The sequence below is a fragment of the Enhydra lutris genome, unplaced genomic scaffold (assembly GCF_002288905.1).
Source record: "Enhydra lutris kenyoni isolate GAN:26980312 unplaced genomic scaffold, ASM228890v2 scaffoldscaffold14, whole genome shotgun sequence".
Classification (NCBI taxonomy): domain Eukaryota; kingdom Metazoa; phylum Chordata; class Mammalia; order Carnivora; family Mustelidae; genus Enhydra; species Enhydra lutris.
Window position 1 is genome coordinate 11,362,211 of NW_019154098.1, and position 19,856 is coordinate 11,382,066.

A 19,856-nucleotide genomic window follows, 5' to 3' on the forward strand; every position below is an offset into this window, starting at 1 on the left:
TGGCATTTTGCTCTTATTTCCTATCTTTAGTAAACTTACGGAGCTTATAAGTCAGCAGAGGGAAAGTGCCCATTAGAAAGCATTTCCTGTGTTATTATGGTATGTCCATTATTCACCCAGATATATCATTCATTTATTGTTCAACTACATAGCCAGTCCTAGAAATCAGAACCCTTGTGCACTCTTGGTGGGATTGTGAAAGGGTACAACCTCTGGGAAACAGTATGCTAGTTTTTTAGAAATTAAAAATGGAACGGCAGTATGATCTACCAGTTCTGGTTCTAGGTGTATATCCGAACAAATTAAAGGCAGGATCTCGAAGAGATATTTAGGCATCCATATCCTTTATTCATAATAGCCAAGGGGTGGGAGCAACCCAGACTGTTCATCAGCAGATGAGGAGATGAGCAAAATGTGGCATATACCCAGTAGAATATTCCCAGCCTTAAAAAGGAAGGAGGCTCTGACAGACTACACTGTGGAAGAACCTTGAGGACATTGTACTGAAATAAGCTAGTCACAAAAGGACCAATACAGTGTGATTCCACTTACATGATGTGGTATCTGAAGGGGTCAAACCCCTAGAGACAGAAAGTGGAATGGGGTGGCCAGGGGCTGGGGGAAAGGGATGTAGGGTCTGTTGTCCAATGGGTATAGACTGTTGTCTAACAGGCAATCGGTTTTGCAAGTTGGAAAAGTTCTGGAGATCTGTTGTACAACAAGGGTCGAGGGGATTTACTTAACACTATGGAACTGTACAGTTAAAAATGGTTAAGATGGTAAACTCCATGGCATGTGGTATTTTTTAAACCACAATTAAATATTTAAAAAAAAAAAATATATATATATATATATATCCAGTCTTTTAGAGCAGGCATATTGTCAGTACTGAGAATTGTCTAGATCCCCAGGATGCAAACCATATTTAGGGGCAGGTGGGCTGAGAACCTAGAACAAGAGGCTGGGGTTGTAGTAACTCAGGCCCCCTGGGTAGGGCCTGGCTCAGCACGCTGGCACAGAGTGCCTGGGAGCACGGCTTAGCAGGCACATGCTGTGACAGGTGTCAGCGCTCTGCCTTCCACGTGGCAGAGGGGTCAGCAAACAGGTGTCCAGCAGAAGTTGTATCTTAGGCTGTGGCATCAAACTTGCTGTTCCGTGCACTTAAAAATCCCTCTTCCTGTTTTTTCGGTCTGTTGTCCCCCCACTCATCCCTCAAAACCTGATGCTGCTACCACCTCCCCTGGTGAAGCCGTTCTGTGTCTGATCAGCTGCATTGTTTCCGGGCTTTGCTTCCATGTCCTTTCTCACAGGTGCTAGCGACTGTTGGTTCACCTTTCTGCCTTCCATGGGAGGAAGGTGCCCAGCTTGGATAGGCATCTGCTGGCATCTGTTGAACTGTTGTAGGAATGAATGAATGAATGAATGAATGAGTGACAAAATGAAAGATAGAGATAAATATTTATTTCAGTTTTACAGTATCATGGGTATTCGTTAGCTCTTGTTACCTGTGGGCCAACAAGGGAGGAATTCTCATCCCTTTCTTAGTAGAAGTGCAAGCAGGATGGAATCCGAGCTGGGCAGATGGGAGGCTGTGGGGTGGGACCCCACGCAGGGCCAGGTGCACTGTGATGGATTTTGTGCGTGGTCTGAAGGAGACTATCTAGGTTGCTCGTTTCTCAGCCTTCCGAGGACTGTTCTGGGCTTTAATGAGATGGGATGGGAACCTGTCCTAGGTGGACTTTCTTTCCTTTGATTCTGGGACGCCTTGAGTTGCAACGTGTGTTCTTGACATCATCACAGGGTTGGAAGAGAAAATAGAAGCTCTGCCACATTAAATTTCTTTCTTTTTTTTTTTTTTTAAAGATTTTATTTATTTAAGGGCACCTGAGTGGCTCAGTGGGTTAAGCCTCTGCCTTCAGCTCAGGTCATGATCTGGGTGCTCTGGGATCAAGCTCCGCATTGGGCTCCCTGCTCAGCGGGAAGCCTGCTTCTCCCTCTGCCACCACCTGCTCGTGCGCTCCCTCTCGCTATCTCTCTCTGACAAAGATTTTATTTATTTATTTGAAAAGAGAGAGAGCATGAAGGGGGAGTGGGCAGAGGGAGAAGCAGACTCCCTGGTGAGCAGGGAGCCCGATGCAGAACTCGATCCCGGGACTCCAGGATCACTTAACCAACTGAGCCACCCAGGCACCCAAGCCGCGTTAAATTTCATTATAGTTAAGACACTCTGTGTTTCAGAAATAGGAAAATGGGCAAATATGGCTGTCCCAGAAGGGAACGGATAAGGCAATCCCGAACAGTGTTGTTAAACTGGGTTGCTGGGTGGTTGACGCCGATCCGACCTCCTTGGGGGAGTCAGAAGGGCGCTTGCGTGGCAAGGCTGGTCTTGCCTGCTTGTTAGAGGTCTTTTTTTCGTCCCGGCACTGGGGGAGAAATCCGTACAGCTGAGACCTCTCTCCGGAGATTGCTGCAGCTCTGAAGGGCTGGTGGGATTTAAAGGAAAGAAGAGGCTTCTGGAATCAGGCAGATCTAGATTCCACTTACAGGCTGTGAAAACTCTAGCAAGATGCTCACCCCATATTAGCCTCAGTTTCCTTCCTTGTAAAACGGAACAATAATAATACCTGTCTCCTCGGGTTGTTGCAAAGATTAAAGTTCTTGCGGGTGTGGTGTCTGATACATGTAGGAAGCACCAATCGATACATTTGAGCTGTGTTATCTTTTCAGTTACTGTGTCATCTGTTGCGCTGTAAGATGGGGATCCCAGTGACGGTTTTCCTTCTCAGGACTCAGGGCTGGGGAAGAGTCCAGGGGACCCACACACAACCTGCGTGGTGTCTAGTGAGCACTTAGCAATGGGGCTCCCTTCTGGGAGGGGGTGGTGAACACCTTTCCATGCAGAGTCCTTCCCGTCCTGGTTCCTCTTCCCCTGGGCAGGGCAAGGCTGGGACCCTGAGGTGCTGTTCCTGGAAAGCAACTTCCAGGCCTTGACCGTAGGCAGCGGACAACAGCGTGACAGCCACCTGCAGGAACCATGTCCGTGGTGCTGGCCTTGCTGGGAAGCTGCCGGGTCGGGACGCTGGGCTGTGGGCATATGGCAGGTTGCACGTTGTCATGGTCATGGCACTGGTCCATCACACATTGGCTCTGTGCTGACACTTCTCACTTCCTTGTCTGGGGACCTTACCCAGGAGTGTTGGTCCCCTGGCACTGCCAGCCTGCCCCTGGGTGATGGAGAACAAGCTCTTGGGCAGAAAGTCCCAGGTGTTGCTTACGGTAGGATGCCCTTGACCGTTAGCAGACTTGGGGTGTCAGGGCTGCATGTGTGGGCACGCTACAGCTGACTGCCACCCCCATTTTCCAGAAGACACAAGCTGGGAAAAGTAAAGTTTATTGTCCAAAGTCACACAGCAGTTGAGTGGGAGAGCCAGGGTTGGAATGTAAGCCTTTCTGCCCCGGGCGCTGTCCTCTCTTCCCTGCTTAAAAGTCCTCTCCCCCTGCCAAGCACTGGGCTGCCGGCTGCACCCTTCTCCTCTGCAGCGAACAGGGGAGCAGCCACCCAGATGGCTGTGTACCCTACGTGCTCTCTGAGAGTAAACACCAAATTGTTTGAAAGGACCTCAGTCGCGCTGTTAGAACAGTTGGTGGCACAACAAACCCCAGGCACCCACACATTCCACACTTGCTGTTCTTCCCAGGGTACCCTGAAGGAGAAGTGTCATTTTGTGGAGGCACGGGCTGAGCTCTGCCTGCTTTTGCTGGTGCGAGGAGTTGGTCGTGGCCAGGGAGTGAGCCTTGCTGGCCTCCCAGCATGTGGCTTCCCAGGTTTCTTCGTTGTTCTCTCCATGGCTTCCTGGGGCTGGCTGGCTGGTGTTCACTTACTTTGAGATGCACGGAATTTTCAGGATGCAGCTTTAAAATGTGGAGGATCCTGATTCACTTGGAGTGTGTAGATTTCTCTGGTGCGCAGTACTTCTCCTCTCTCTCATCCCCCGTGGGCTTATTTCATTAAGGTCTCATTCTCTGAACACGGGCTTAAAGCAGAGACCATAGCTATTTCACTAACCGTCATTATCTCCTTGACATTTAGCATAACAAATATATCTTCAATAAACGAATTGGTGGATGGATGGATGGATGGATGGATGGACGCATTTCCCCAACAGATGAGTCTCCTTACAGGAAGCTCTGACCAATGGGAAAGAGTGTGCAGTCAGCACTTAGTCAATGTTTGTGAGGCAGGTCCTATGACATTGTGTTCATACCCAGAGGAGACTGCCTATGAGCATTTATTCTGTTTTTTCTATCCCTGTCCCATCCGCCCCTGTTGGACCATGAGCTCAGCCTACTTTGACTTTCCCTACCCTACTGTCCTGTTCAGTGCCCTCAGGGCATAGGAGATAAGTTACATGGTCACGGTCATCATAAATTTACAATCTAACAAGACCTTTCAGATCATGGGCCCTTCTCTGTCCTCTTCTTTGAAGAGGAGAGACCCAAACCATCTTTGATTGTTGTTTTAAGCAGCACGTGAGGCAGTGGATGGGGTCCGCTGAGGCTGAGGTCCGGAGGCGTCAGCATTGTTAAGCAGAGCACCTTGAACTTTCTTGGCATGGAATTCCACAAAGTCTTATCTGCTTCCTTCTTTGTTGTTGTGTAAGATTTTATTTATTTATGTGAGAGAGAGAACGAGTTGGGCTGAAGGGCAGAGAGAGACAGAGAAGCAGACCCCCACTGAGCAAGGAGCCCAAGGTAGGACTTGGTCCCTGAACCCTGGGATCATGACCTGAACTGAATGCAGACACTTAACCAACTGAGTCACCAAGGCGCCCTCGTCTGCTTCCTTCTGTATCCTACTTGAATGAGTAGTCCTGGGCAGAGTCAGTTGGAGCGGCCCAGCCAAAACGCCTGCGGGCAGGCAGCAGGAAGATGGATGAGCGACAGTCCAGAGTTACGTGGCCCAAGAGGCCACAGGTGCCTGACTTGGGGCTCCTTGGGGCAGCTAAGGAGGCAGGACTTGTTGCTTGCTAGTATATATGGAAACTGACAGACTTAACAATTAGTACGGAATCCTCATGACCCGCTCATGGTGGCCCCAGCATTCACCTTTCAGCAATTGGGGCAGGAGAGGAGGTTTGACTTACCTAGTTGAAATGAACAGGAAATAATAATGGGGTATATTCAGTGTTAATTTATACTGTTTCAGGTAGCATAGTAAGCAAAGCCCTGAGCTTGGAAGTCAAGCTCTTCCAAGTTTGAATCCTACATATGCCACCACCAGGTGCCTGTGTGAACACATGCTACCTAAGTGCGGTGAGCCTCAGTTTTCCTATCTGTAAAATCCAGACAATCACAGTTCCTTGCAGGATTAGGGTGAGGATTGAATGGGGTGGCAAACGTGCCCGGGTTGGGTCTGGCTCCAAGACAGTGCCCAGTAGGGGTCACTGTTGCTGCCGTTAAGTGCCCTGAGAGTTCAGCATGGCTAGATTGCTGGAGAAAGCCTCTTGGAAGAGAGGGAATTTCAAGTGGGACTGGACGAATTGGGCTTCTGATAGATGAGATGAGGATTGGCAGAAATCATATGTATTCAGGATGTTTTCATAGATTTTCCAAGTACAGTTTCCATAGACCAGGAAGGAATCTCATCAGTAAATAGACCAAGCGTTTGCTATGATGTTATGGGGGGGAAAAAAGACATTGTCCAAGCTGTAGCCAGCTGTGGATGACTCAGGAGTTCATAACATCCTCTGTAAAAGGATACACATCCTAACATCCTCGCAGTCACTTCTGTTGAATAAAATTCACCACCTATTTGGGGATTGACAATAAAGAGGGGTTTATGTACCAAGTGAATTATGTCACTTATTCCTGCATGGCATGCAGAAATTGCTGTCCCGACTGACATCCTGTAAGTCACAGGATAGCATTTCCAGAGAAGCCGGAGAAACACGGGAGGTGATAGGTGTGATGCTCCATGGTAATGAATTCTGGTTCTCTCAAGCAGGTCGCTGCTTTCAGTCTCCCATCACTGGTGGCAATGGGAAATGAGAGGTTGTAAAGAAGAGCACGGGGGTTGATAGCAACATTCATGTATTTGTTGAACACCTATCTGTAGGTGCTGTGTGTTTCCTGCTCAGATCTTTGAGCCCACCCTGGAAGGCACTGCAGATGAGTGTCTGTTCCCACGGAAGGCTTCTTATATGTCTGCCTCAGCTCCCACCCCCTTCGGCTGTGCTGGGCCAGTGAGACGTGGGAGTTGGTGCAGAAATGCCCCAGCTTCCCTACCCCAGCATGGCTGTCCTGCGGTGTATTCCCCATATCTCTGGGAGGGTCCCTCATGGAACTGAGCTCTAGTTGCCTAAGTAGGAACATGCATAACCTTGGACAAGTTCCTTAACCTCTGAGTTTCACCTTCTTGTAGGATGACTGAGAGGATCAAAGAGACCATGATATCACTGCCCCCACTGCTGGTTCCCATTCATTCATCTGATGTGGGAACCAAGCATTTTACTCAGTGACTTTTGCTGGTTCTCCTCATGATTGTATGACATAGGACTTCAGTTATCCCAATTTTAAGAGGAAACTGTAGCATGAGGAGATATAAATAACTCGTCAAAGAGCATATTCTGTGTTCTAACCCAGATGCGTTTGTTTTAAGAGCCACCTTGTATTAATAAGTGAGGCTGTTAGAGTAGAGTGTCTAGCAAAGAAGCTGCTGTTATAATTTTTATTAGCAAGTGCCCAATATATAGTAGGCTTACTCCGTTTGTTGAATTATAAAATAATGAATAAATGAATGTTTGTTTCTTGAGATCATGAGCTCTCTTTTGCTCTTGGCTCTGACTTCAGGCGGTGAGAATAGTCTCCGGCACATGGTAGGCACACACACACACACACACACACACATCACTGAATGAATGATTGAATAAATGAAAGAATATAAAGTGGCTTTTTTTTTTTTTTTTTTTGTCAGAGAGAGTGAGCATAGGCAGACAGGTAGCAGGCAGAGGCAGAGGGAGAAGCAGGCTTCCTGCTGAGCAAGGAGCCCGATGTGGGACTCGATCCCAGGACACTGGGATCATGACCTGAGCCAAAGGCAGCCGCTTAACCAACTGAGCCACTCAGGCGTCCCTAAAGTGGCATTTTTTAAATTACTGGTAGTTCCCCAGTTCTAAGGAAATCATGTTAATTGAAAGGCATTATTTGTTTCATCCTTATAAAACCAATCCCGGGAAAGAAATAGCCTTAAAATTCCAACAGTATTTATCTCTAGGTGTTAGGATAATAACAATTTTTAGTTTTATGCCTTAGTATTTTTCATGATGGACCCAGATTACCTGGGTAAGAAAGAATAACTAGAAAGAGAGAATCTCTGTTGGGGGGAAAAACAGTCTCAGAGCATAAGTGGATCCCCAAGCAGCCTGGGTGAGATCCTGCCATATATGTAGACACTAAGCGGGTGTGAGTGGTTTCCGAGTCGGGGCAACAGGACGTGACTTTGGTGTCGCACCTCACACAGCTCTTTCACACGCCTTCTCTCTGGAGGTTCACACCAGTCCAGTGATGTAGGCTAGGCTAGGGTTAGTGGCCTCGTTTTACAAACAAGGGACCCGAGAGCCACGGAGGCTCACTGACCAGGGGCAGGGCCAGACTGGACCTTGGCCACACTGGGCTTGAAGCCTGGTGACCACTTGGCTCTGCCCCCAAAGCCTCTCCTGAAGACCCACTGAAGGAAGTGGGACAAGGAGGGAGGTGGGTTGGTGGACCAGGAGCTCATGAGGTAGTTAGTTGTTTTGAGCTAGACACTTCCTGTGGAATAGAAGCCTGGCCTGAACTTTCTCAGTCAGACAACCTGGGTTGGAGTCCCAGTTATGCCACACACTGTCTTGGACACATTATTTCATATCTCCAAGCCTCAGTTTTCTCATCTGCAAAGCCGACCCAGTGTTGCCTACCTTACAGGATCAGTGTGAGGGTCAGGTTGGCACCAAGGGGGTCTTCTGTAAGGACGTATTCTTTGCCAGTTACCTGTGCTATCCACATGCATGGCTTTGTTTTTTTCCAAACTGTATTGATCCTCATTGGTATCCATAAATTAGTAATTCCATGTGTATTAGTCAGATTTTACAAAACTAAAACAAAACAAAACAAAACAAAACCTCAGAATTGCAGTATCTTGTGCGACAACAGACGTTTATCTTCATGCTCATGGGTCTGTGGGTCTGTGGCTTGGGTGATCTAGGTTGGGTTCAGCCTGCTCAGGGTGGACTCCTGGTTGGGTCCAAATCTGCTCCCTATGTCAGCCGTCTGCAGTCCGGACTGAGAGGTAGCAGCTGGCAGGGACCAGGGAGACATATTCCTTTCAGGGCACATCATAAGAGTGGCAGACTTGGGACCCTACTCTATCATTTCCATCCACAGTCCACGGCTTAAATAAGTCCGTGGTCGAGTCCAGAATCTGGTGGGGAAGAGGAACACAGTGTTCTAGTGGGCAGGACTATAAAGGCATATGGCGAAGGGCACCAATGTGTAATTCAAAGTCAGGGGGGATTGAAGTAGGAGCAGTGGCCCCATCTGTACCTTGTTTCAGCTTCCACACTTGGGTGAACAAGGGAAGCAGAGGGACAGCGCATGGAGGAATGGCCTGGGAGGAGCCCTGGTTATTTGTGCAAATAGCAGGGCCCAAGTCGTGTACCCAGTAAGAGTGGGATCGGAAGGTGAACATTATAAGAAGGTCACCATCTGTGACTCTGCGGGGAAGTGTACATTCATTCTTATTTAGGTACCACTGTTTTGATGACTACAGCTTTGTGGGAGGTTTTGAAATCAGGAACTAGGACTCCTCCAACACTGCCCTTCTTTTTAAAGATCATCTCGGCTTTCCCGAGTCCATCATGATTCAATGTGAGTTTTAGGATAAGACTGTCAATTCTCCTTCTAATTTGAATGTGTAATTCAAGGTTCAGGAAAATTTACTCAATTAGTATGGGCCTTTTAGTTTGAAGGAAGCGGTTCGATCATTTATTCAACAACTATCTATTAATATCGTGACGGGCACTATGTAGTTGGTGCTGGGGATACACCAATGAAGAAGTCCTAACACAGTCTTGTGCTCACCTTGCTTACAATCGAATCATATCAATGATCAATAGATCAGTGAATCAACATTCACATTAATGAATGCACAGTTATGAGTGAAAACTAAAATACATTCCATGATCCAATCTGGAGGAGCAAGAAGAGTTTCCCTGAAGAAGTAAGACTTGAGAAAATACAGGAGTTAACCAGGCAAAGATGGTAAGTGAGGAAGCCTTACAGGCAGAGGCAACAGTATGGGCACAGGACCTGGGAGAGAGGGACCGTGGCAATTCCTGAATCTGAAAGAAGGCCATATGCTTGTAGCAGTGAGCCTGAGTGGACAAGATGAGGCCAGAGAGACGGACAAGGGTCAGACCATGTTATATGAGTCGGGTTTTATCCTCAAACACAGAGAAGCCTTTGAAGATGTTCAGCTGAGGGTGGAGAGGTGGGGTGGGGAGTAGTTGGTGACACAATCAGACTGGTGTTTTAAATTTTTCATTCTGCGTATCAGCCAGTTATAAGGCAGAGAGCTTATTTGGGTCTGGATTCTAAAAACAGTTGTTTCAAAAAACACTGACATTTATGGGACTATTAGAAATCTGAACATTGGATCTTTGATGATTTCAGGGAATAATACAATCATTTCAGGTGTGGGAATGGTATTGCTATTATATTTTTTGTAAAAGACCTGGTCTTATAGATACATGCTGTTCCATTTATGACCGAAATGGTAGGATTATTTGCTTTGAAACAATAATGTTGGGAGAGGAAAGATTGATTTTAAGTCAGTAGTGATCGGGGCTGGGCAGTGGGTATGTGGCGTTCAGGATACTCTTCTCTATTTTTGTGTCTACAGAATTCTCCACAATAAAAGATAAAAAGGGAAAGTGATTCTGGCTTCAGTGTGGGGGACCAGATTTCAGAGGGAGAAATGGTGATGAGAAGAGACCAGGCAGGAAACTCAGGTGGGAAAGGTAGAGGCTTGGTCCAGGGCTGTGTCGGGGGGATGGAGAGAAAGAGAGGTGTTAAGAGGTCTTTAGAGAGTGGGGCACCTGGGTGGCTCAGTGGGTTAAGCCTCTGCCTTTGGCTCAGGTCATGATCTCAGGGTCCTGGGATCGAGCCCCGCATTGGGCTCTCTGCTCAGTGGGGAGTCTGCTTCCCTCTCTTTCTCTCTCTCTCTGTGTACTTGTGATCTCTGTCTGTCAAATAAATAAATAAGATCTTTAAAAAAAAAAAAAAAAGAGGTCTTCAGGGAGTAAATGAGACAGGACTTGGGATGGATTGGATGTGGGAAAGGAAGATGGTGGGTCAAGAGTGTCCCTGGGTTCTGGCCCCAGATGGAGGTGCCATTCCGAGCTAGTGATCACTGGAGAAGGATCCAAGGGATCCCTTGGCTCATCTTGTTTTCACTCCTCACCTCTGTTTCCCCTCCATTCTGCAAATATTGAAGCCATTCCCTTACGTAACACCTTTTATCCCAGACTTCCTGTGCTTTGTGCACTCAGCAATTAAGCTTCGGTATGCATGAATTAATTAAAATCCTCTCTCAGGTTCAGAGGGGCTGTCCTGAAATATGTGTATTCATACAGCTCTCCCTCCTTCCTGGGCTGATCCCCTTGGCCAACAGGGGGTGGGGGAGAGCCTCTGCTTTCCCGTAGGAACAGAGCTGCATGGGTCTGTCTGTTGCACCTGTGAGCACACTTTGATTTCATGTTTAGAGAAGTTAATGACTTGTAAATTGCTCTTGACTGTAGAGCTAGAAATAGAATGCACGAAGGATCCCTGAGCACTTGCACAGATAGGAGGATAGAGACACCAGACCCAAGGTGGATCGCTAAAGCGGTGGTTTGCTGGCTGTTTTCCTTCCCATTCCTGGACAGCCACTCGGTGGTGTCAGAACGTTCCTCAAAAGGATGCCAACCTCCAGATGAAACCCCATGTTGCTTTGAGATCATGTCTTCTGCCCAGTCCCGCTGGATGACGCTTGTCACCTTTTCTCCTGCCCCCATCCAGGTAATTCTCTGATGTGACGGCTGAGACATGAGATCTTCAGCCTCCAGGCTCTCCAGTTTTTCGTCAAGAGATTCACTATGGAATCGGTGAGTGGCCATAGTCCATCCTGTCTAGAGAGCCCAGCCTGGGAAATGCAGAGGGATTATTTGGGGGGCGGGGGAGGGGTTGAAATTCAAAATTTGATCAAACTGCAGACTAGAATCTGACAAAGATACTGTGGGTGTGAATATTTGTGGCAAACGGATGTGTGGCATTTGTAGGGTTGTAGACTTCTCAAAGTGCTTCCTGTTGTCACAACACCTGTGTCCTTCGGGCAGAAGGCAAGGTGGCAGGGGGTGGTTCCAGAATGAAGTCAGGAATAACAACAAAGATGACACCATCCACAGTAGGTGCTGTTTTAGCTGAGTGACTCTTAGAAACAGGATCTCATTCAGGCCAAGTGACAGTCCCACCAGGGAGGAATTACTACAGTCATTGTACAGGTAAAGATCATGCCCAGCTGCATTTGAAGTCTGTTTTACCTGATTCCAGATCTCCTGCCTTTTTCCTCTATGCCATGTTCCTTCTTGGTGGAGGTATAATTTGCCCCATTTTGCAGCTGGGAATACTGAGGCCTGGGGTAGGGGAATGTGATAGAGTCAATGCAGTCTGACCTCAGTGGGTGGTGGTTTGTGTTAGAGGATGTTGAAAAATTAGACTGGACAAGAAGATGACAGAAAAGTCAGAGAGTCTGAGAATCTTAAAGTTGCCAAGGTAACTTGACCTAGGGCCAGTCTGCTGTGACTGGGGTTTCCCAGAAATCAGCTTCGTGTGGTGGAAAGAGGTGCTGGGTGCTGGAGGGACTGATAGAATTCTGCCCTTGCCACAAACTTGCTGTGTGACCTCAGGCAAGTCACTGACCTTCTCTGCTTCTTCCATTTTCTTATCTCTAAAAGGGAAATCCCAATATTTATGTTTTATATTTTTGTGTGCAGCCTAGAAAAAAAATAGAAAATAAATTGTCTTGTGTAAAGTAGGCACATATAGAACATTGTAATTATCTCAAGTTTTAGGATAGAAAACGTTTTTAAGTATCATTAGACCAGCAAAAGTGTCCTGAATGAACGGGAGAGGCTGGAGGCAGGGAGGCCAACCTGAGAAGCTTTGATGTGACCCAACATGAACCAACAAGGAACTGTTACTATCTTTGGGATAAATGAGACTTTATATGATTATTTTCCTATTTTGTCTGTTAGAGGAGTACCCAAAGTCATGTTTTATTTTGTTTTGTTTTTTAAGTCAAAAGTCCAACACAAAAGGCCTAGTTTTGTGGGTGTCTTTTTTTTTTTAATTAATTTTATTTTTTATAAACATATAATATCTTTTTATCCCCAGGGGTACAGGTCTGTGAATCGCCAGGTTTACACACTTCACAGCACTCACCATAGCACATACCCTCCCCAATGTCCATAATCCCACCCCCCCACCCCCCTCCCCCCATTAACCCTCAGTTTGTTTTGTGAGATTAAGAGTCACTTATGGTTTGTCTCTGTGGGTGTCTTTTTTGAGTGACATTAGTTATAACTGCAAAACCCAATGCATTATTTAGGATTATGTTTTGCTCTGGATGATATAAAATTTAAATGAACATTGGCTTAAAGAAGATAGAGGTATATTTCTCTCTTAACCTGAAAGTTCAGACACAAGTCATGCAGGCCTGCCATAGCAGTCTCTGGGAGACCCAGGCACTCGCTCTTGTTTCTCTGCCATGTGGGCCTCCAATCCCAAGTCACCTCATGGTCCAGTGTAGCTGCTGCTGCTCCAGCCATCACATCTACCAGCAGGAAGAAGGCAAGAAAAGAAGAAAGGCAGGCTACCTCCCTTTAGGGATACTTCTGGGTATCGCACCTACTGCTTCTACTTCTGTTGGCCAGAATTTAGTTTCTGCACAGCTGCAGGAAGGCTGAGAAATGCCGTCTTTATTCTATGAGACCATGTGCTTACCAAAATTCAGAGTTGTTCTTACAGACAAGGAAGAGAGCAGATACTAGAGGACAAACCTTGCTTTGCCAAGCAAGGAGTTCCTGGAAAATTGCTTTTAAGGGGAGGGGCTCTGTGGCCAGGCGGCTGGTGTTTGACTCCCAGATCCATGGCCCCGTAGTTGCGTGACCTCAGGAAAACTACCTTGGTGGGCCTCAGTAAAATGGCATTTTGTACATCCCTATAAGGGTTGCCAAGTTAAGGTAGAGCTTTAACTTGGGACATGATAAGTGCTAAGTGTTAGCTCTTCCCACTCCGACTGCTTCTGCTATCAACAGTACTATTTCTCTCACCACCACGACCACGTCTGCTGTTACGACTACCTCTCTGGACTAGTTCTACTGTTACTTCCGCTGCTGTTCCTGCTACTGGTACTTCCATGACTATGGCTGCTATACTATACCACTGGCTTTTGCCAGGCACTGCACACACATTTTAAAAATGGAATCCTCACAGAATGGCAAGTGTTCTTTTTCCAAAGTGAAGAGTCAGCGAGGCTAGGTAACTTGTCGGGGGTCCGGCAGCTGGTAGGGTAGAGGCTTTCCGTGAGGGGGGTCATGATGGGAAGAGAGCACAAGGCCCCTGCTAGGGTTCTGAAGTGTTCTGTCCCCCAGTCTAGAAGCTGGTGACAGAGGTGTAAACATTCCTTCAGTGGCACACCTGTGACACTGACCATTTTATGTATTTATACTGTATTTCAGTTAGAACACATCAAAGCCTGTGCTTTCTTCACTATAGCATGAGGTCAACAGCCTTTGTTTCTTTGTATTTGTTTGTTGGCTGGTTGGCTCTTTCGTATAACATGTGGATCAGTTGCTTGTGACTTTGGTGGCAGGACCTGGGCCAGGGGGGCTTGGGTTACAAAGGTGTGGGCAGCAGGCACGACCGGCCCTCATGGGGCTTTCCACTCAGAGGACAAGGAAAGGGGCAAATCCCATGCAGATCGACAGCCACAGGGTTAGGCTGAGGGTGGGACTGTCTGGGACCCCAGGACGGGGCACATCAGCTAATCCACGCAGGTCTGTGCTGCCAACAGAACGTAGCTGCCCGTCTCAGCAGACTCCTTTGATGGGGAGAAGGGATCCAGCATCCCTGGGTTCGCTGATCACATGAGGGCTCCATCTGAAAACAGAGAGCCCTCACTGCGTTCCCGGCTACCCAGCACGGAGAAGGGGTCAGCTATCCTTTTTCACGGAGCAGATAAGAGTTGGAGCTTGGAGTTCAGTACATACGAAGGGGAACCCACAAGGACCAGAGACTCTCTTCGTGTATTGAGACATAAGTCCTGGACCTCCTGCTTGGTTTGTCTGGTTATTAACGCGAATGTAGGTGCGAACGAATGACCAGAATCACACCTCACCACGGGGCAGTTACCGCCCCTGGGAAAGCTCAAGTCCAGGGGAAAAAAGAACAATGTGCTTCCTTTTTTTCCACCCCAAGTACTACCAGGACAGCACCCGGAAGTGGAATTGAATTCTGAGCCAGCAGTAGAAAGCATTGGGCCTTATTTCCAGGGTTTTGTCCATGTGTAGAAACTGACCAACGGAAACTCTAGACCCTCCTAAACCAAGCCCTAGAGAAACCTCTGACAACCCCATTCCCCCACCCCCGCCTTTGCTTTTCCGAAGGGTCAAGGCAGATGCCCTGTTATTATCACGCCGCCAGCTGTCACCCAAATTGAATTTTCCTGAGCCCAGCTGATGTCCCTTTTTGGCCACAGGGCAGGGGTCAGGAATGAAGGCTGCACATGGACGGGAAGTGTGTCCCTCGGGCTGAACGCAGAGGCGCTGACCTCTTAACCCTGCCCTGCATTTCTAACATTGTTGGAAGGGTTGGAAAGCCTTATGATTTCTGGATGTAAAAGAAAGAGAAATGCATTTCAGAACAACAGCCTTCGAGCTCCTTGTGAAAGTCCCACTGGTAGCATTGAGGCTGCTTGAACATCTCCGGGTGATTTTACGGCCTTGGCCTTTCCTTGGTTAGATGCGTAAAGGGAGGAAGGTGTCACCTGGACGAGGATTGGGAAATGGTGTTTCTGGTCTTGAAGCTCGCCCCCCCTTCCCTTTTTTTCCTTCCATCCTTCAGAATTTATTGGGCAGCTACTGTGTGCTAGGCCGTAGGCTGAATCCTGGGGACACAGGTGGATAAGACCCACTGGAAAGCCTTCCTGAGCTTATCATTTGTTCATTAAAAAAATTCATTCATTCTATAAAATTCATTGAGCACCTTATTTGCCCTGGTCTCTTAGTAGCAATAAAAGACACTGTTCCTTCTCCTACTTAGTTTATACCTCCTTAATTTTTTCACTTGCTCACTCAGCAAACACATTCTGAGCACCTACAGTGTGCCAGGGACAGCTGGCTGCTGGGATACCAAGACGAACAAAACGTAGCTTCTGTCTTGCTGGACCCGAAAGGCTAGACAATGTCGTGTTCCTCCCTACGGCTTCTGTCACAAAGTACTCCTGGTCTGGTGATTAAAACAGTAGAAACATGTTGTTTCACTATTCTGGAGACTAGAAGTCTGAGAGCAAGGTGTCACCGGGGCTGCACCGTCTTTGACACCTGCAGGCGTCATCTCCCCCTGCCTCTTCTCAGCTCCTGGAATTTGCTGGCACTGCTTGCTGTCCTTCGGCTTGTAGCCACAGCCTCTGGTCTCCACTTCTCTTGCCAATTAGCCTTTTCCCTGTGTCTCTCCTCTCTCTTATGAGGACACCAGTCATATTGGAATAAGGGCCTGCCCTACTCCAGTGTGACCTCATCATAATTTACATCTTAACTGTATCTGCAAAGACCCAAAGAAACTCACATTCATGGGTACCTGACTCCTGGATGTCAACATTGGGTGGGTAGGGGGTACACATTCAACTTATAACCAGTCTACATAATGACGCAGAGCACCTACAAGGGGACCTGGAGTAAGTGTCATTATCTTCCCCTTCTTCACTCTCTCTCGGCATCTAGGGGTAGGCACCCTGTGGTCAGCAAGGCTGTATTCCTCCCAGCCAGCGATTTTGGATATTGTGTCAGGAAGTGAAGCCGACTTTTTCATTGTACACTTACAGGGAGAGTCTTGTGTGGTCCCAGGTGATGGGCAGGGCTCCTTCCTGCCACTCTCATTTGTTTTTGCTTCTTGGGGTGGCTGATGAAGGAATCACGGGGACATCTGCCTTGACCTGAAGGCTTGGCCTGATGGTGAGAACTGTGAGTTCCTAACCCGGCTCTGCTCTTGCTGGTTTTCTGAGCCTGGGAACATTTCTCCACCTTTCTCTGCCTCAGGCGTCCCATCTAAACCTCACCCCGGGGGGCTTATGAGGACCAGGTGGGATCAAATCTGCCAAGTGTCCACAAGAGCACCTGGCCCTTAGTGGCCATTTGGTGCACGTGGTTGGGGACTATGCTGAGACACATAACATCTCCCCAAGAGAGGACTTGCCCAGGTCATTCAGCACATCTCCGTGGAGACTTTTGTTTAGTATTTAACATCATTCCTCTGAACATTTCCCTATAACCTTTCCAAATATGGAAAATACTCCCTTGCACAAAGGTGTACATTTAAAATGGTTAACAGTTGCAAACAAGACAAAAAACCTGCCCTACAATGAGAAATGAATTAACATATTAGGGCAAAATGATGGAAAAAATTAGGATAAAACACTGAAAATGTAGCCGTTAAAAAGACCACGATCACTTTTCCAAAGTTAGGAGATGACTTATAATCTAAATGTCATGTAAAAATTTTTTTAAATTTTTGAGGCAGTGAGTTAATTTCTCTGCTTGGGTTTCCTCCTCTGTGAGTTGGAGACAGTTCACAGTACTGTCTTCAGACATGAGGTTGAGAATTCAGTGGGATCACATATAGGGAGCCCGTGATGAGCACCTGACATGTGTTAGGTACCCACCAACTGCTAATTGTTGTTTTTATTTATCATTTGCTTTAAATCATGTGCAAAACACTCCTAGTAAAATATTTAGAATTGGTAACACAGATGAAACACAAGTTTTCCCTTCTAGATACTTATTCAGAGGGGCCACATTCTGTCGGTCACTTAGCCGATGTGGGGCAGCGTCTAGATCAAGCACACTTAGGATGCAGAGCAGTAGGTCTCGGTCTCGGAGTGTGCTCAGAATCCCTTGTGAGGGCTTTTAAAAGGATACAGATGCTCAGAGACGCTGACTTAAGAGATGTGTGGTAGATCCAGGGCATCTGCAGTCTTAAAAAAAAGTTCCACAAGTGATTTTGATTCTTAGGATTGAGATAAGGCACAGTCACGCCCCCCCCAAAGAGTTTGCAAACCAGATGCAAAGATGGGAATAGCAGACTCATTAAAAGATAAAGCATAATATAAGGCTAATGTAAGTTCTGCAGAATGGGGCTCCCAGCTCTGGCTCCCCTGCAGAACCCTGTAAAAATAAAGCCCCCCACCAGGTGTATGGAATCAGAACCTCCTGCAGTGAAGTCTTTGCAGAAACTTCTGATGGTCAGCGAGGTGCAGAGCTATTGGTGAGGACTCTGAGTGGTAGAACAGTTCGAAGGAACCCAAAGGGTCCCCTTTGCCCTGGGACTGTCACAGAAAGCCCCTGTGAGGAGGTGTGATTGCAGGTCAGGCTTTTGACCACGCTTCTGTGTCTCACCTTTGTATTCCCTCCCCCTGCTGCGAGCCAGCACCCACCTGAGATGCCCCAGACTGTGAACCAGGGGTCCTCCAAAGCCCTTTTCTCTAAGCCATGAGGCAGATGTGTTTCTTCTGGCTGGTACTGGTGAATGCTTTCAAATACATGCATATGTATTATATAAATTTATTTAAGGGGCGCCGGGGTGGCTCATTTGGTTGGGCATCTGCCTTCCACTCAGTTCATAGTCTCGGGGTCCTGGGATTGTGCCTTGCTTCGGGCTCCCTGCTCAGTGGAGAGACTGCTTCTCCCTCTGCCTTTGCCCTTCCCCCTGCTTGTACTCTCTCTTGCTTGCTCTCTCTCTAAGTGAATAGATAAAATCTTTTTAGAAATTTTATTTAAAATATTTTTACTTATGCTGAAATGCATATAACATAAAATTTATCATCTTAATGATATTTCTAAAAAGATTTTATTTATTATTATTATTATTATTATTTTAGAGAGAGCACGTGTGAGTTGGGGGAGGGGCACATGGAGAGGGAGAGAAAGAGAATCCCAGGCAGGCTTCACACTGATCATGGAGCCTGATGTGGGACTCGATCCCAGGATCCTGAGATCATGACCTGAGCTGAAATCAAGAGTTGACCACTTAGGGGAGCCTGGGTGGCTCAGTCATTAAGTATCTGCCTTTGGCTCAGGTCATGATCCCAGCATCCTGGGATGGAGCCCCATATTAGGCTCCCTGCTCAGCGGGGAGCCTGCTTCTCCCCTCCAGCTCCCCTGTGCTTGTGTTTCCTTCTTCTCGCTATCTCTCTTTGTTATAAATAAATAAAAATCTTTAAATTATTTACTGTCATAAATAAATAAAAATCTTTAAATTGGTTAAATTACTTAACCAACTGAGCCACCGAGCTCCCCCCCACCATCTTAATGGTTGTTACGTGGTGTTAAATATCTGTATGTTGTTGGGCAACCATCACTACCATCCATCTCCAGAATTCTTTTCCTCTTGCACAGCTGAAACCCTGCCCCCATGAAACAACAATTCCCCACGTCCCCTTTCCCCCGGCCCCTGGCAGCCACTGTTGTACGTTCTGTCTCCATGAATCAGACTACTCGAGGTACCCCCTAAAAATGGAGTCTTGACAGTATTGTTCTTTTTTGTGACTGGTTTATCATCGCATAGTGTCTTCAAGATTCATCCATGTCGTAGGATATGTCAGACTCTCATCCTTATTGAGGTTGGCTGATACTCCATTGTTATGGGGGTACCACAGTTTGCTCATCCACTCACCCACGGGTTATTTATTTATTTGACAGAGAGAGAGAGAGATCACAAGTAGGCAGAGAGACAGGCAGAGAGAGAGGGGAAGCAGGCCAAGCAGAGAGCCCGATGCAGGGCTCGATCCCAGGACCCTGAGATCATGACCTGAGCTGAAGGCAGAGGCTTTAACCCACTGAGCCACCCAGGTGCCCCATGCTCCCATCCTTTGACTCTTGTGAGTCATGCTGCTGTGAATATGGGTGTACAAATAGCTCTTCAGGACCCTGCTTTCAAATCTTTTGGGTATAACATACCCCACAGTAGAATTGCCGGATCCCGTGGTAACTTTAGGTTTCTCTCTTTTGAGGCCTTGCCATACTGTTTTCCACAACTAAACCATTTTACACTTCCACGCACAGTGCACAAGGATTCCCATTTCTCCGCCTCTTTGCCAACACTTGTCATCCTCTGTTGTAATATTAGCCATCCTAATGGATGGGCTGGTGAATGCTTTTAGCAAGGACAAATCATTGTCAGCTTCATATTTCATTTATGTTATGTGGGCCAATTAAGCAATTCCCAAGCATTTATTTAAGCCCTAGGCCCTGAGTATACAGACCTAAATAATACATGCATGGTTCTTGCCTTCTAGGCTCTTGGAGTGTGTCGGGGGAAATAGATACATGGCAGGTAATTTCTGTCCAGTATGGGAGGTGTGATACTGTATCCTTAGGTAGCATATGATGTCTTGAATACAGTTAGGAATGGTAGGAAATGAGGGCTGAATGTGGCGCCTCGCTGTCAAACACGTGAGGTACATTATTCAAGCAGACTTAGAGGTCTAGGGGTTTGGGTTGTCCAGC

General features: G+C 47.1%; 1 protein-coding gene across 2 annotated transcripts in view; it reads left to right on the forward strand.

Annotated features, from left to right (window-relative positions):
* LOC111146849 (ArfGAP with SH3 domain, ankyrin repeat and PH domain 1) overlaps positions 1–19,856 on the forward strand; it is a 353,910-nt gene that overhangs the window by 26,069 nt on the left and 307,985 nt on the right. For both annotated transcript variants that reach the window (XM_022502557.1, XM_022502555.1), the window contains exon 2: positions 11,095–11,180. In XM_022502557.1, the coding sequence (XP_022358265.1) occupies positions 11,122–11,180 (59 nt within the window). In that variant the 5' untranslated portion in view covers positions 11,095–11,121. The remainder of the gene's footprint in view (positions 1–11,094; positions 11,181–19,856) is intronic.